The sequence below is a fragment of the Amblyomma maculatum genome, chromosome 10, assembly GCF_055883805.1.
Source record: "Amblyomma maculatum isolate TAMU_Amacu chromosome 10, ASM5588380v1, whole genome shotgun sequence".
NCBI classification, from domain to species: Eukaryota; Metazoa; Arthropoda; class Arachnida; order Ixodida; family Ixodidae; genus Amblyomma; species Amblyomma maculatum.
In genome coordinates this window covers 24,409,339-24,427,362 of record NC_139353.1, presented here as the reverse complement: position 1 = coordinate 24,427,362, position 18,024 = coordinate 24,409,339, and the positions used below count along the sequence as shown (strand labels likewise).

At 42.3% G+C, this 18,024-nt stretch overlaps 1 protein-coding gene across 1 annotated transcript in view; it reads right to left on the bottom strand.

The window, feature by feature from the left end:
- The window catches only part of LOC146175891 (uncharacterized), a 36,656-nt gene that overhangs the window by 13,478 nt on the left and 5,154 nt on the right, over nucleotides 1–18,024 (bottom strand). Inside the window, exons 4-7 of the mRNA XM_084581219.1 lie at nucleotides 15,604–16,267; nucleotides 8,548–8,633; nucleotides 7,227–7,297; nucleotides 4,625–4,699 (exon numbers count right to left, since the gene is read on the bottom strand). Coding sequence (XP_084437345.1) covers nucleotides 4,625–4,699; nucleotides 7,227–7,297; nucleotides 8,548–8,633; nucleotides 15,604–16,267 — 896 coding nt within the window. The remainder of the gene's footprint in view (nucleotides 1–4,624; nucleotides 4,700–7,226; nucleotides 7,298–8,547; nucleotides 8,634–15,603; nucleotides 16,268–18,024) is intronic.

Here is an 18,024-nt window from a genome sequence, read left to right as displayed (position 1 = left end):
CTAAAGTAAAATTGTACAACAGCTGCTGTACCATGCAGAAATAAATTGATCATTTAGTGTATGATTAACTGACCATGAATAGCATCTTACTCAGAGTATGATGTGTTATATATCTGGTTTAGCATCCCAAAATAACTACGGCTATGAGGAACACAATAGTTGAGGGCTCCGGTATAATTTCGACCACCTGGGGTTCTTTTACATGCACTGACACCGCACGGTGGATGACAGCCTATTGTTTCGCCTCTATTGAAATGCCTCTGCTGTGGCTGGAACCAAATCTGCATCTTTGGGTTCAGCAGCCAAGCACTCTAACTACTGAGCCAGCACAACGGGGCCAAGTATCAAAATGCATGCCATTACATTTCCTTCTAGCCTGTGGTTTTCTTCACAGAATTAATGTATACAAGAAAAAGTAAATAGCAATTTTATTGAACATTATATTCACATTTCAGCAAACATTCTCTAGGAAAAAATTTCTCATAATGTTTGCATGGAAACCATGAACATCTTACAAAAACAAAACAATGCACTTACTCAACTCCAATTATTAATGGGCAAGGTTGCATCTATGCTACTACACTGCACTTATTACAAAACCACAAGCCCCATCTGCTTTGGCCAATCACTTGATGAAACTAACGGAGACAGATGTCGCACACCACAGACTGGTCGTCTCGCAACATATCTCTGCATATGTTACATTTCAATTTCATGCCTTTCCACTTAGCTTCAACTGTTGCCAGCATTACTAGTTACCCATCTTTTCTGAAATTCCTTTTTTACGCTGTTGGGATCAGCATCCTTGTTAACGATGGTCTCTGGAATTTTCGATGCTATCGTTTTCACATCTTCCTCATCTGGAAGAACGAAGGAAATGACAAGCGTTGAGCAGAAAAAAAATTAGGGAGACTCCTAATCTCCACCTTTAAGGGTATGGTGTGCCAGCATTAATGGTTCTTGTCTGCAGATCCCACTGTGGATTCCCGTTAATTTACATGCCCTTTGCTACAAACATAATTACTAATTCCATAATTCATGTCTCTGTTATCTCAGATATACTCATTAGCATACGGTCGTAGGCTGCCCTGTTAGGTGATAGACAACCTGGCATAGACCTCTGTAAGTCTCAACCTTTCTTAATTGGAGCTGAAACGTTGCAGAACATATTTTAAATATAACTTTGTAAGCTTGACTTAACAGCTCCTGCCATGTCGTGTGGCCTCGTGACATTTGGCTCATGGCACTTTTGGCTTGTGCACAGGGGTCATCTGTTAAATACTGGTTAACATGCATGACAAATACATTTTCACACAAACTGGTGGCAAATGGTCAAGTGGTGCACTGCAAATTCTGAAATGTATACCTAATATGCATGCAAGGATCGCACCATCACATAACATGATCAAGAGTTCTATCAGTACCTGTAGTTACATAGCATTTCAATGCCCATTAAAGGACCACCTCAGACAATGGTTGTTGTTACCACAAGACCTGTTCTAACAGCGTACTGACACCATTCCACTGAGCGATGGACATGTATATGCACACCTATCTACCTAGATAGCTCATGATTGTGGATCTCATTTATTTTTACGACTTCCAAGGAGTTCCTGTTGTCAGAAACCCTACACTTTATGAAATCGGGACAGTTGTCTTGAAAGGTGATGAAAAGAAATAACTAGGTTACCTTGACGCAATGCTAAATTACAGAGGGTGAATATGCTGCATGAAGATACCAAGAAGCTTGTACGAAGAAAAGTGAGAGTGAAATGGCAGGATTTTTGAAACAATGAAATAAACTACAAACTATACTTGTCAAACCTGTCATTAAGGAATGGAAATCATGCAGTAATCAAAAACACAACATGGAGGCCATTTTAGGTCATCTTCACAAAACACATATCCACACCTCACACACAGCTTTGTACTTATGAAAGAGGACAAACCAATATGCAAGGAGTGTGGAGATGAACTAACAATAAACCATATCTTACACGTGCGCCAGAGTCGAGAAAATAAGAGGAAACATTTTGTACAATTTTGCAACAGATCCTTTTCCATACCAGCATGATTCTAGGAGAGACGTGCAAATTTCCTGAATTTTTGGTTTCCTAAAATGTTCCTAAACAAGCTACATCCTAAAGAACATTTTAGTCATTACACACAAAATAAATACATTACACCTTGTTCTTGGTGCATGGCAGAATTAGTTGCTTATGCACCATAAAAATCAATACAATGCTGTAAGGTATACCTTGGTTAGCTATGTTATATGAGACAAGCTTTCGGTCTGGTGTGGTCCTTATTCACGTGACAGCGCTGTCATGCGGGTCTATGTCCCAGCGATCGGAAAGTGACCTATTCCAATAATTCTACAAACTGAAGGCGATTCTACAGATTTCTAAAGACGAGTGCTCAACTGTTTTATCAACGTCCGCCTGCTTTGACAGCCTGGAGTGAAACTGTTGAAGAGAATACATTTTTTAACATTTAACGCGTTTCTGAAGGCGTTGCTTTAAATTACGGGGACCACAAAAAGCAGCTGAATGTCAAACGCCGCCTAGGTAGGCTTTCTAGCTAGACAGCGGTGTAACGTGGAAAATCGCTCCGCCGGTCCATCGCTGGCGCCGCTGACTTGACAGGCGAACTGTTCAAACTTATAGCTACAGACCACACCTGAAACACTGAATTGCGCATGATCAAGGCAGAATTTCTCTAACACTGAGCACTGGTAGCTATCGATTTCGCGCCCAATATTGTGAAAATCTGTCCTCTCTTCGATCATTGATACGTCCACGGTTGAACATTTATGCGCCTCGGGGTAGGCCAGCCGTTGGAACATGGATGCGTGGTTGTAGCAACGATCACTTGCATGGCACACTCTGCAAAATTCCAAGAGTCAGCTTCTGCAACGAAATGTGCAGCGCACATATTCTACCGTGTAGCTAAGTCCGGCGATGCATGCATATCGATCCCGATCGTTTCAAAGCTGCGCGGCCGTTCAGTCGGGTCACGCTAACCTCGAGCATGCGGAGGTTTAAACTACATGTACGCAAAATTCAACGACAAGAAAAAGATGCAGGCTAAGCACAAAGAACATTGCTGTTCACATGGAAATCGGATCATTCGCGCTTCCGTCTTTCCGGTTGTGCACTCTTGTGGTGCGGTGCAGTAGGTCTTCGCCTCGACGAGTCGATGTGCAGCTCGCCGCAGTAGCAGCGCAGGCCTCTAGTAGATTCGGCATGTCTTCTGCCACGACTCTGAGGTAGAATTTAAACAAAGAATTTAGCTAGAAACATCCTGTTTCCTCGGTCTGCATGTGAGGAACAAGCATAATGCCATTTCACATACATACTTTGGACTGCTGAATGTTCTGCACGGCGAGGTGCGTGTGTGTTGTGCCAGCGCTAGATCTTCGGAGGTCGATGCACGACCTAAGACAGCGTAAATGCAAGGGGCAGATCGAGGTGATAGTTTAGTGCGAAGCGAAAGCTGCTCGTGAATGTGCGTATCTCGATGCCAGCTGGTGGAGCTGGTGCAGTACGTAGCATCGCCTGCAGCTATGCGCGTGACAGCGATGCTTGCCGTACACAACCCTAAGTGAAGACCGTATTCTATGTTAGAACGGATGCACTCTTCGTAGCACCTCATCGAGAGTCCGGCTAGCTGATATCATAGAGGATAAAATCATTCACGCGTAGCAAGCGGAATGTGGCCGCGTTCGACGTGCATATAGCCATGAGCCTGTATATCGACGTCCGCCGTATCTTTACGAGAATCGAATGGATACGTCGGACGTACCTTTAGACACTTCGATTATTTTAACATTTCTGTTTCTGCCTTACCAGTCAGTGCCAGCCACATATTGAATAAAATGCTTAGCCAAAGGCCATAATTTTTTTTTTGTGCATATATTTTTCTGCACAACAACCATTGAATCCAGAATTCTTTTGAAGTCAAGAAAATGCTTAAGATACTACAAATACCCACGAAATGAGGAACCAGAGCTATATTTATTTTTCAGGTCATAGCAAAAATTTAGAGCAGCTTCAGACACCACACTGACAAACAAAGGAAGAGTAAGACTGACTGCAAGGAAATGCTTTTGGTACATGCCAAAACAAACAAAAGAGGCACACTTCATTATTGGGCACAACCAACATAACCAAATATGCCTCACTGCTCTTTCCTACTTTCATGGGGCGTAAAGATGGTAATGTGACAGACATTTAGCCCACTGTCCGAGATGAGTATTTGTGCCCGAGAAGCTCTCATACTACAGAAGAGAATATTAGATAATCAACACTCAAGCAAAGACAAATGCTCAGCATTATTTTTTTCTGAACAAAACTCCCCTTTGCAACTTCCACCAAATGCAGCCATGGATGGCTGAGTGACATCACTTAGTTGAACTACATGAAAAAAAAGAAAAAAGAAAAGCGGTTCAGCTTCACCTTAAGGGTATGATTAGACTGTTAAGGCTCCCACCTGTGGCTCACCCTTGAAGTCTTTCACACGCATGTACTTTTAATCTCTTATTTTGTGCCTCTATTATCTCCACATACTATTTTGCACACAGTCGCAATCTACATTATGCATTAACCCAGCCATACAAACATGCCTGCAGGCACAGGGGTAGCAGGCCTGACATGAAACGCAAAATCTTGAAGGGCTCCATTCCCTTCACCTTTTCCATCTGAAATAAGAAGCCCTAGAGGGCAGCTCCTGCCACATCAGATGTATTAAGCGATGTCACACAATCATACAATCAATCTGCACCTGGCCATGTCGATTGCCACTTACCACCTGCCAGAGGCATATGCCCGTGATTTTTCTCTCACAATAATGATGCCGGATTTTCTGCAGAACAGGGTTTTAATGCTATTATGTTAAAAATGCTATTCTTGACAAATGAAATATCAACCAAACCTAAATGGAAAAAAATGGAAAGGCAAACCGCACAATGTGACGCATTTTTACACTGATCGTCTTCAACTTCCGCCTTTAACTCTACTGCAATGGCTTATGTGATACGAGTGCCTGACTACAGAGCCAGAGAACCTGTTTTCAATCACAGCCGCAGTAGTTGTGTTTTAATTAAGGCAAAGCACGAGAGATGCCCATGTGCGGTGAGATTACAGTGCACTTTTAAAACACCTAGGCACTATAAACTATCTCAGATCTCTACACTGCAGCATTGCTCATAGCACATGCATCACTTTAGACATTAAAGTCCATCATTTATGTTTTTTTTTGTGAATGTGTATTTTATTTCATCAATACTTTTTCACTGAGTTGTGTGAACTTATTGTTTTGGAACATGGAGCTAGGTGAGGGGTGCAAATGAGTGATAAACGGAGGCCTTCTGTAGGGTGGAGGCTTATAACTAAGATCTATTCTGGACAGGGCTGCTCCTCTTGAGTGCACCCATCAGAGGTTACTTCCGAAGGCTTCACACATACACATAGGCACACACACAAATAGTATTTCTTCAAAGAGGACTAGAAACTGCTAATGTCCCACCGCGGTAGTGTGCTGTGCCCGAGAAAGCGGGAGCGCATCCCGGCCTCGGCGGCCGCTTTTCGATGTAGGTGAAAAGCAAGACACCCATGTTCTGCGCAATATCAATGCACATTGAAGAATCTTATGTGGTCGAAATTTCCGGAGCCCTCCACTATGTCGTCTCTCACAGCCCGAGTCACTTTGGGGTGTTATACCACATAGACCAAACCAAACCTGAAAGCTTCTAATGCAGTAAAAGAGAATATGCGCCACCTAAATGATGGGTGCACGTTAGTTCTGTTTACTGTCTTACTTTAGTATGACAGACAGCAGATGGTCCACTGAATGCTGCTAAAGGCAACAAGCTTAATACCCCGGTCACACGTCACTTCTCCAAGGTCTTTACTGCAAAGGAGGTTTATTGCTTTAAAGAAGCAAAACCAAAAAGGAACAGTGGCATAGCTACACGGCAAGTGAAAAGGAGGTAGACGACAATGATTCAGGTAACCTCTGTGAGCGCCTTCTGTCGATCGGCAAAATCACATTAAATATATAAAACAGTTCAACTAAAGCATGGTGATACGAAATAAATAGTAAATTAGCAAGCAAACACTGCCAAACAAAATATGCACGCACAACAGAAAGGCAATAAAGAAAGAACTTCAAAAGGAGTGAACATGCTTTGAAATTAAGCATGTATATATGTCGATGCGGCTGCTGAAAACAAGCAAAATCCTCTCAACACTACATATTTTTAACTTTCATTGTAACATAAAATTAACCCCTAAATAGAATTAGGCTTAAATATAACATTCAAAATTATATTTCCATCAACGTTTGTTTTTCAAGGTAGATCGCTGGCAGTCACGTTTGGGATGCTCCTTTACGCAGCTTAAAGCTTGCTGATGACTGCCTTTTCCCCCACGGGCCTTTCTCCCAAAGGTCTCAAAGCTTTGACGCGTAACTGCATGTCTACTGCCTCTGCTGGAGCAATGAACCGTTATTCCCAAGGCCTAACAAGTGCCCATGTGACAGAGGTATAAGGGAATATTGGCTGCTATTCGGTGACAATTCTATCCACAGAATTTATACTGCAGGTTGCATGCAAATTCCTTGAAGCAAATTTGACGCTAGGATGATTTTGCACTCTTGTGGGTTTTCAGATGCGACTTTAAGCTTGCCTTCATAGAGAAGACCATGGGACACAATTGGCACTGGAATGGCTTTTGCCCGGTGTGGGTACGAAGATGTCCTCTTAGAGAGCCCTTTTGTGTAAATGACCTGCTGCAATAAACGCACTGGTGAGGCTTTTCACCTGTATGGATGCGAATATGTACTACCATGGAGGACCTCCTTATGAACCTCTTGCCACAATAACTGCATTGGTATGGCTTCTCCCCTGTGTGTGTTCGACGGTGTTCTGCCAGGAGGGACCGCTGTGAGAAGCTCAGAGTGCACTGAGTGCAGTGGTAGGGCTTTTCACCTGTGTGTGTACGCATGTGGGTCTTAAGGCCATCACCCCTTGTGAAGTGCTTGTAGCAAACACTGCACTTGAATGGCTTTTCGCCAGTATGGACGCGCAGGTGGGCAATCATGCTGCTCTTCGTTGTGAACCCCTTGCTACAACGTTTGCACACATAGGGCTTCTCTCCTGTGTGGATGCAAAGGTGTTGCACAATTTCTGTGCGACTGTCTGTCTCATAGCTACACTCAGAACACACAAACTGCCGACCTCCTCCTTGTGGTTCTTGGCAAGGTGATGAGTCACGGCTGTCATAGGTGGTGTCCGAGCCTGCACACAGAGAGCATTTCTTAAAATGTGACCTAAAAACAACACAGATTATTGCTGAATCATGCCTTTAAAAAGAAATGTGGTTGATAAACGACGAAGCGGCTCAAACAGTGACAAATTAAACAAGACAACATTTAAAACAACTCAGCCTCAAAATAAAGCTTTATTTCAATTGGCCATGTAGATGCTCTGTCTTGTTGTCACGTCTCTTTCTTCATCTACTTTTTGCGCAAGTCGTTTACCTTTTGCAAAAATATTGGATAGCTTTCCTCCCTCTATAATGGTGCTTATAAAGGTGTAGTTTGTGATTAATGATAAAGAAGCAAGAAATTTACAGGTGAGATGAGCATGGCAGTGCAGACAGTACGTTTTCAAGTGAAATCAAACATGATAGTGCAGCTAAAAACTGCATCAAACATTTGTACCAATACTCACCAAATGCATGAACACTCGAAAAAACCAGCAGCTTCGTGAAACACTGAAGTGCTAGCTACATCAGTTCAGTCCTAAACTATCAGAGTTAAAGCTACAGTGGTAGTACACCCCTAAAATCAAGCTTAATAGATTTTGCTGTTCCCCATGCACTCCAAGGGAATCAATTCAATGTAGGCAATATTGCAGGAAGCTAATCAAAATGGTAATAAATAAATAATAGAAACAGCACGGACCGCACTGTAGGGGAGTATCAGGTGGCAAAATGCTAAATGTGGCAAGAACAGAGGCAACAGCAGCTGTAATAGAGCCAACATTGCTAAACCTGCCTTCCCAGAGCCAGGATCCGTGACCAAGAATGACCAACAAGAAAATTGTTCACAGTTGATGAGTGCAGAAAGATGATGACAGAGAAGACAACACAACAAAAGCACTGTAGCCAACTCTGTCATCAGCTCTAGGTGACCTTTAAAAATGAATATGAAACAAGTAGCACAACTTATAATGTTAAATAATAAAACAAAGGCAACCTTTCACGTATGCCCTGCTACAGTGGCCAGTGGTTATAGCACTCAACTGCTGATCCTGAGGACATTGGTTCAATCCCGGCCATGACAGTCAAGTTAAGTTGGAACCAAAAAGCAATGCACCTATGCATTGTACAAAGTCAGCCCTCCACTATAACATTCCTCATAGGCCGAGTCACTTCGGAACGTTAAACCCTTTCGTGTATGAGTAGGACAGTGGTCTCCAGCCAAACGAAACAGTCATCTATTAAGTGCAACGGAACAAGTTTGGGCAGTATAAAATGAAGATACCACACTTCAGGAGGTGGGGGCGGTGGTGAATGAGAAAGATGACCTGTGGAGAAATCCAGAGGTAATCGTTGTTATTGATGCAAGCACTAAGGATGCACACAAAAGTGTTTGAAAAAAACAACTCTACACAAGTAAGGAGCCAAGTAAGGAGCCAACAGCCACTGATAGGTTCCTTGCTTATTCAATTCAATTCAAATTTGTTTTCAACATATACAATGTTAATGGATGCCCTGTCAAAAAAGCTGCATGAGCAGCTTGAAGAGGCCACGGCACCAGCCATAGGCAGAACAGCAGTGCGCAAGGAAAGTTCAGTGATCTAAAATATAACATCATATGTAACAGTATATAAGTATAAAGCGCCTAACAAAATTTTTGTAATCAGGTTTGTATGGAAGAGTGCAGTACAAAAAAATGTGCAAACAAAATTAATACAGTTGAGATGGTAGGCTGCATGTACAAGAATGCATAACATCACAAAGTAGTCAACACTCGAACAAAGCCGCTCAACTGTTCCCTACTCAGCATGTCGATGTGAACAGGTTAAAAATAATGTTAAAGAAAATGAACAAGGCAATGGGGTAACATACAATTTGTTGTGCGGAATCGAACACGAGGAACTTTTGTTTTGCGTTTTGAGCAGTTAGGTTAATCAGGTGGCCCTATAAAAGGTTATTGATGAGCATGCCACGTAACTCTGCATATGTCAAAATATTGCAATCCAAGCAGCACCTATCTAATTTGTACATATATTGGACGTTGTGTGCCAGTAATTGACAAAAGTAATTCGTGCGATAATGTTGCATTAGCGATTTCTCGGAGTCTCATGTTTGGCATGCATTATTTCGCCATGTAGAAGATGGAGAAATTTTATGTACTGATCATTCGAATAGTGTAGCTGGTACAGCAAACGGTATTCATAAAGGCGGTCGATGTTAATTATCCTGAGAAGAAGGAAGAGTTGCTTAGTGGGGTTGAGGTAGGGCACGTTGCAAACACATCGAATGGCTTTCTTTTCTAATACTAGCAGTCTCTTAATATTTCTTTTAGTGGTTGTTCCCCAGACTAGCGTGCAGTAGTTCAAGTGTGACTGGGAAAGTGCATGACAGATTTTAAGTTTGATATTGGAAGGGAAATAATCGCGGCATCGGTAAAGAGCACCCATGGCATAAGACAGTTTCTTACTCAGCAAATCAATGTGACAGTCCCAGGTCATGCTGTTTGAGAACATTACTCCTAAAACTTTATATTCCTTCACAATATCAAAGTTCTGTCTACCTAATCTTAAGTTATAGTTTGATGCAACATATTTGTTCTTTGGTGCGAATAACACGCCTTTAGACTTCTTATCGTTGATGGTAAAACCGTTATGTATCTCATAACTTATCTCATAACTAGCGACACAGCATGAACGAGATACATGATGCCGTTTGCAATCTATGCAGTACCAGGAATGGCAGCTTGAGCAGTGATCACACAACAGACATTGCAAGAATCAAATGATGACATGAGACATGTCAATAGGGAAGTAGGATCATCGGTGAAGTTCGCAAAAATGCACTGGGTTCTGAAATACAGGGCATGCAGTACAGTGCAAAGGCTGTGGATATGCTGGGTATGAGAATAGGACAGCTGTGAGCTTTCTCAGAAGTTCACAAAGCCACAAGCACCCAGTAATGACAGAAAAATCAACTATGCAAGGCAGGCCCCGTTATGAGGGCATCGAGATACGTTTTCTCACAAACTGTGTAAATGCCACAGCGATCAAGGATCAAACATAAGAAACCGTAGGACAGCCAGGTAAAGTGACCAACATGAGAGAGCATATAAAGAGTACCTGGGTAGAGCAAAGAGAAAACACAGGCTGCAGAGACAGAGGCAACATGAAACACATTTATGGAGGCCTGAAACATGGACAGGCTAGTTCCAAGGACAGCAACATACAAGATGCATAGCAAGAATAAACAGGCACATCTCTTAAATGCAGGCCACAAGAAGCAAGAGAGGGAGGAGCAGTACCATACTATGGAAAAGGATGATGTTTGTGCTGCCTGCTTTGTAGAAACTCACTTATGCAATACAAAAAAAAAAGCTACAAAATTGGCAATATGCACAGCTACACATCCGGAATAATCTGAGGTGCAGTAAGAAGGAAAGTAAATTAATGAATTAGGAGCAAACTAAGTGCTAGTGTGAAAATTAAACATGAATGTGCAGGGAAAATATGCTCAAATATGGGAAGTTGGCAAGGCAAAATAACTAAAATGAAAGAAAACAAGAGCAGTTTTTTTGTTAGAAATGTGTGTAGAAAAGACTAACAAAATGCTTAGTAAATCTTGAAGAGGATGGTAAGAGTGGCTTGCCCATGCTGATCCATAGATTCAAGCAGCAGTCCAAAATGTGAGGAGACAGATTCCAATCTGAAAAACAGTGAATGAAATGAAATTGTACATCATTTCTGACCAGGAATTTCCTTCAGCCCTACTGATATGTCCTTTCTTTTACTTTTTCTGCACAAACGCCGTCAGAATGCAACAAGATGAAGCTGCTCAGTGTACGAACAGAATAGAAACGCAAGAAAGGAGAGACTAGGCCCAGTGTTTACCAAATTATTCAACTTGATTCGATGGATTTGGATGTGAAAAGAAAAGAAACAGACTCATTCTAGTGCTTGCTAAAATAACTCTGATAGCTGGTTAATGCAGACAAGATTCCAGAGATGGCACTGACCTGAAAACTGTTTATCTCAGAAAAAAAAAAAAAAAAAAGAGCTTTCATCACCATTCAGAACATTAAAAGACATCAAAAGGCAATACAGCATTTATCTGTCACTCCCAAATGAAAAGAATCAAGTATGTTCAATATGTTTGCTTCGCCTCTGTGGCACTTGTTTTCCAGAAGTACATAAACTTTGGTCAGAATCAATCAACACAACCATAAAATGATGAAAAGAACTGTTGAAAAAAGAAAAAAAAAACAGAAAGAAAGGGCTTATCGCATCATGGACCATATTCAGAGCTTACATTGTTTTGGCAGTGTCAGTTCAATTCTTACTTGATTGCTGGACAAGCCAAAACTGATTGTGTTTAGCTACGACTGCAAATGGTAACAGGAAGTTCTAGTATTTCCATCAGTCAGGTGAGGGTAAAAAGGGCTCAAAATGATGCAAACTAGGAATATGAGAAATGGCACTGGGATCATGCCTAAAATATAGCTTTCATAGCGCATACTTTCAAATCAAAGCTATCAGCTGAACTGAATTAGAAGTGCTATGTTGTATTATGGAACACATTTTCTATAAACCTGTGCACCCCCATAAGTATAAGTCATTTACACACTTCAAAATCCACAATTTGTTTGCAGGGCAAGTCAAACACAATGACTTTGCAATGCCACCCTTTAAGAAAATGCATGCAGCAGTGATCCCAGCAAAACAAGACTTGGGATTGGAGGGTACTAAAACAGAAGTCCAAAAGTCCGTTGCATGGGACATTATTGCAACAGATGAATCAGCAATGTCAAACATCATGAACAAAAGATGGGGGACCATACAGTCGTCCACAAACCTGCGTAGAGAGCTCAAACAGCACAGCTCATTGTTCATCTTTATTTACAAGTGACCTATGGCTCAAAGCAAGGTCTTGGTTCTGCATGCCCATTTCCACTGAATGCATTTGAAATCTTTGACTTTAAAAACCAGTACATTGGGCCTGCCATGTCATAAATGTACAACTCAGCATGCTGCTCATATTCTTTATGCAGGTGGGAGGACTGTACCGTGCCACACAATGTTTTTGCGTGCCACACAATGTTTTTGCAAGTTAATACACATTTGTCTAGGTACACATGTACACAACCTTGTGGACTAACAGCTGCACCGTTGCCTAGCTTTCAGTCACATTATAAGGTCTGCCAAAATCCTATGCATACCAACTCCAATCACTGCATAATTAGCAAAGCAGTGCAGTTTAAGTGTCAAAACTATAATGTTAAAGACATTGGCGCATACTAATGGTTGATCCAAAATTTCACAAAACCTAATAACCGGGTTCGAACCAGATCTCGGCGGCTGCGTTTCGATGGAAGCGAAGCGAAGAGGCGTCCGTGTGCTGTGCGATGTCAGCGCACGTTGAAGCTCCCCAGGTGGTCAAAATTACTCCATAGCCCTCACTACAGCTCCTCCTTCTCTCTTTCCACTTTCACTCCCCCCTTGGTTCCTTCCCTTACGACGCGGTTCAGGTGTCCACAGAAAAAAGTGTGACAGATACTGCGCATTTTCCTTCCTGTGAACCAATTACAATTACCTAATCACAGCTCTCGTAGTTGCTTTAGATGAGATTCAGGAGGCAGAGAGCTTCAAAGGCCTTTCTGCCAGTCAAAGCTATCGAGACCGAGGGCATAGCCTTTTTTAACAATGGGCTGTTTCTTCCAAGCCTCTTCGTTTTTGTACTGCTAGATCGACACGAGTTAATTGCTGTGTCGGCAGGTCCCGACGCGAGTATATAAGTATGTGAAGGGAAGCGCAACATACTGCAGTTTCTTTAATGCAACCTCGACAGCATTAGCCAGGTAACTTCCAATCATTCAGAAGCGACACACGTGGGGTGTTGTAAGTGCAATCGATTAACTATGCAGAACAAAGCCCCTAAAACCTCGGTTATCTATTTAGAGGAGCATGCGTTGGAAGTTTTCAGTCGCACGCACACACAGGCAGTGATGGTAGAACATAGTCTAGTAGCGTTGCACACAGTCACTGTTAGCACCTCCACCGCGGTGAAAGTAGGTGAAAGCAAGCCCTCTCAGCTGACAGTTCGTTGAGACAGCCTGCACCTGCAACCGTCCACACACACGACGGCCCCAATGTTACTAGTGACGACGTCACGACGGCCTCATAATGCTCATAACAGCAGCAGTGCCCCTGGGTGCTCGTTGGCGCGAATTATAAAGTAGCATTTTTCTGGATCCACTCTGCCATGTTTACGAGAGAGAGTAACTATATTTTGTCAGAGAAGCATGTGCGGATGATGATCAGCCGATAGCCGACGGCGACCTGTGTATTAGCAGCGACCTGGGCCAGTGAGAGGCCCATTCCACGAGCCTGGTCTTAACGTGATCACCTGATTCTTTATTAGAAATAACATGGTGAGTATATGGGGAGGTTGAAAGATATGGGGGCGGGGCTCGAGAGGGGGTGGTAATTAATTGTACCACATTTTCACATACATAACAGCCATGAACTTGTAAATGAAATCAGTACGATTTTTATTACGTAAAACATTCAGGCACCAGCCAATGAAAACAATAAAAACAGATACAAAATTCCCAAATCGTGCATGCCATAGGAATGACTAGCTTAGTTGCATGCGGTAGTGTATTAAGGACAAGAAAAACAAATTTGTTTGACTTTGTCATGCTTACTGCCATGTCCAGAAGCTGTACAAACATGCAGTTTTTCATTTACACAACATTTAAAGCAGTACAGCTTCAAGTGGCTTTATATAAAAAGCAGATCTGGAAAATACCAGGCTCTATAAATGAAATTTCATTCACCTCGAGTTAAGAAAACAAAACTTCTGAGGAGAATGTCTCCTCAAAGGTGGAATTTGCACAATAGACTAGCACTATAACGGTCACCATGATGTGCTAGAATGGGAATCACTTCACAGCCACACAGACATATACAGGGTGTTCCACTTATCTTGAACCAAGATAAAAAACGGCGCTGCGAACTTTGGTGAAACCAACGGTATATCATTTTCTGTGATGTAGTGCTACTCAGAGTATTTTCTCATTCCGCAAGATAAATTTTGCAAATTATTTATTATTCACTTTGGGGCCAAGCCGGTCTCATCATGTTGTAAAGGGGGTTCGGAGACAACATATCGAGCTTTTTCTGCCAACGTACTATGACTTGGCTATTTTTACAGGCATCTGATGAAAGCCACAAAATATAAAAAATGTCAAGGGACTACGCCCATGCATTATACTATTGTAGCCCTCTCAACGTTTTTGCGAGCAAAACATATGCGGTGGCCATGCCCAAGTGAGCGGCCTCATTTTATGGGCTGCACCCTGACAAATAAAAACCAAGCCTAACCTTGAATTAGGCGACCTGAACACTTTTTCTTCCTTTGTTTTATGAGTGCGATAGCTCGGCAAAATCTCCACCCAAGATTGCTGTCGGTGGCCTGCTTGTCGCTTATTGCTGATTGTGGCTCCGGCAAAATATGGTGATGCAGTTTTGAGACTGCTAATAGTGGGGGCTTCTGTCAGCTGCTTATTTTGAGATGGGGAGCGTGCATGCCTTGTTAATTCAAAATGCGTTTGGCAACGCTGCAATATGGTAGCACAAGACCGCAGTCATGTCATACTTTTTTCATATTTCGTGAGATTTAATTGCTGGAAAAAAATTACGTTGTGCGAGGTAAGTAAATAAAACAACTGGGTTTGTTATATCTTAGCCCCCTCTACAACTTAATGAAGTGCAGTTGGCCTTAAAGTGAATAGTAAAGATTTTGCATAACTCATCTTAGTTAACTGAGCAGAATATAAAAAAATACTCTGAGCAGCACTACATGACGACAAACAATATGTCGTTGGTCTAAGCCAGCTACAAGCTTGGCTTTCTTTTGCTCCCAATCTCCATTGTGTGCTTATTCTCATTTCCTTTATTAAAATAAGCTTTTGAAAGCCTTTTTTTTTTTTTTTTTTGCTTTTGTCCTGTGCCAACCCAAGAGCTTTCCCTTTCGTGTCTAGTGTCTTTTATCTATTCCTTGATATTTTTTAATGCTACAATTAAGTTCCTGAATCCAGTTACGTGAACACTCTGTATACCTTTTCATCAAAAGAAGACTACACTAATGCAGTAAAAGAGCAAGTACTGCCTAAAAGGTGGGAGCATGCTGACTCTCATCTATTGTAACAGAAAAGCAGGTGGTCCAAGTGAATTCTGGCAGAAAATGCAACAAGCCTAAGGAACAGTGGGTGCCATTTGGCAACCATTATACCCACAATTTACCCTACAAGCTGCATCCAATGGCTTAGAAGCGAAAGTAGTACTAGGATGATTTTGCACTCTTGTGGGTTTTTACATGTGCCTTCAAGCTCCCCTTCATAGAGAAGACCATGGGACACAGCTGGCACTGGAATGGCTTCTCCCCTGTGTGGGTGCGAAGATGTCCATTTAGAGCACCCTTTTGTGCAAAGGCCTTGCTGCAATAAATACATTTGTGTGGCTTTTCACCTGTATGGGTGCGAACATGCACTACCATAGGAGACTTTCTAATGAAGCTTTTGCCGCAGTGAATGCACTGATGTGGCTTTTCTCCTGTATGGGTTCGAAGGTGGACCGACAAAGGGGACCTCTGTGAGAAGGTCATATTGCAGAGAACACACTGGTAGGGCTTCTCGCCCGTGTGGGTGCGCATGTGTGACTTTAGGCCATCACTCCTTGAGAAGCGCTTGAGGCACTGACTGCACTTGTATGGTTTTTCACCGGCGTGGACACTGCGAAGATGGGCAGTCATGTTGCCCTTCGATGAGAACCCCCTGCCACAATGCTTGCACACATAGGGTTTCTCTCCTGTGTGGATGCAGAGGTGCGCAATGATTTCTGTGCGCTTGTCAGTGTCATAGCCGCACTCCGAACACACAAACTGCCGTCCTCCTGCTTGCAATTCTTGGTGAGGCGATGATTCATGGCTGTCATGGGTAGCATCTGAGCCTGCACAGAGAAAGAAAAACTTTTTAATACATGCATGCTGTCTATGCACATTCCCTGAAAGCAACACAGAAGTAACAGCTGAATCAATCTGAATGGTTCATAACCTTTGAAGCAGCCCTTGTGCAGCTGTCTTCACAGGCATAAATGGGCCAAAGTGAACAAAAAACATTTCAAAGAACTCGACCAAAAATAAAACCTTGCTTTGCACTGGCTACACATGGTGGCAGCCACCAAAACAGACTACAAATTATCATAAAATATTTGATGATGTTCACCAATCAAGACTTGGTGTTGCCCATTATGCCACATAAAACCCAGATCGCCTGTTGCATCTTCGGCTTGTCACCAGCACAATCTCAGCAGACGTCCAAAAATAAAAAAACGTCAAATTTATTGTATGCTCTCGTACTTTTTTCCCACTATAATGCTGTAATGGTGCTGTAACGTATGAATATAGGTAGACGAAAAACAAAGCACGAATTTTATATGTGAGGCAAGCTTACAATGTAGCAATGTTTCCCATGTAATTTAAAGGCATCACTTTGATGTAGGTAATATTGTAGCAGCAGTTATGAAAACATAGACTTCTAATAAAAACTATAGTGGACACTTCAGCTGCGCCTTTAAGGGTATGACGTGATAGCTTAAGCTACCACTCAACATATAAAGCCCCGCTTTAACCAAGCCACACGAACGTGCCTGCATGGCCTGGGTATAATGCGTCTAATGCAAGGGTACTGGCAGGCCGATTTTTGTGTTGTAAATAGTGCGTAGCGATTCGATAAGCATAGAGCACGGTGTTAGAAGCCCAAAATCACATTACACAATTTATTCTCATATTTTTTGTAGGCAGCAGTTTTTGGTTTCGGTTCGTAGTTGCCAGGTTTTTACTTGACATGAAAAAACAGAAAACATAACATTGAAATGTCATGTGGGCCAAAAACTTGTGACGTCAACGAGTAGGCGTGTCGTCTGCTCTGTTTTCAGTGTGACTTCACCATATGCTCTCATGGCGGAGTCCCACTGCGGATAGAGTTGGTCAACTGCATCCATAAACATGATGTTTGCGTCGTTTTGGCAATCCTGTCACGAACTATTCGAAAACATGCCTTTGTCGCTTGTGAACAGCTGTCGCCCACTCGCTCGATCTGACAACTTGCTGCTCGTAGCAGTGCGGGTGTCGACTGCTCACTTCACCAAAATTTTGCCCAAATTCCAACGCTATATGTGAGTGGCTGGGAAGAAAATATAAAGCGGGAGAGGCTTTGACTATTGAAGGAGCACGTGTAAAATCTCGCGAGTATTAGTTTGAATCGCTCACTGCCTCATGGTTTCAATATTATCATCACTCTGTCTAAACTCGTTAACTTTATCATGGATTCGTAACTTCCTCTTGCATCGGCAACAATTCGTATTTTTTAACTACCAGTGCTCTAATCTTTCCCCAGTTATACGTATCTGGTGTGCCACAGAGTAGTGTGCTCGGACCCTTATTATTTCTTACTTATACAAATGATCCACCCAACAATATATCCTCTTGCATGCGAATTTTCGCGGACGGTTGTGTCATTTATCACCTTATTAAATCTCCTAACGACCACCTGGCACTCCAATCAGATCTTATCAACGAATAGTGCAACTCATGGTTGATGACCCTTTATGTATCAAGTGCAAAGTAATCTCATTTAGCCGCAAACGAAGCAGTTCTAGCTTTCTATACCGCATTCAAGATGATTTACTGACTCAGGTCCCCCATT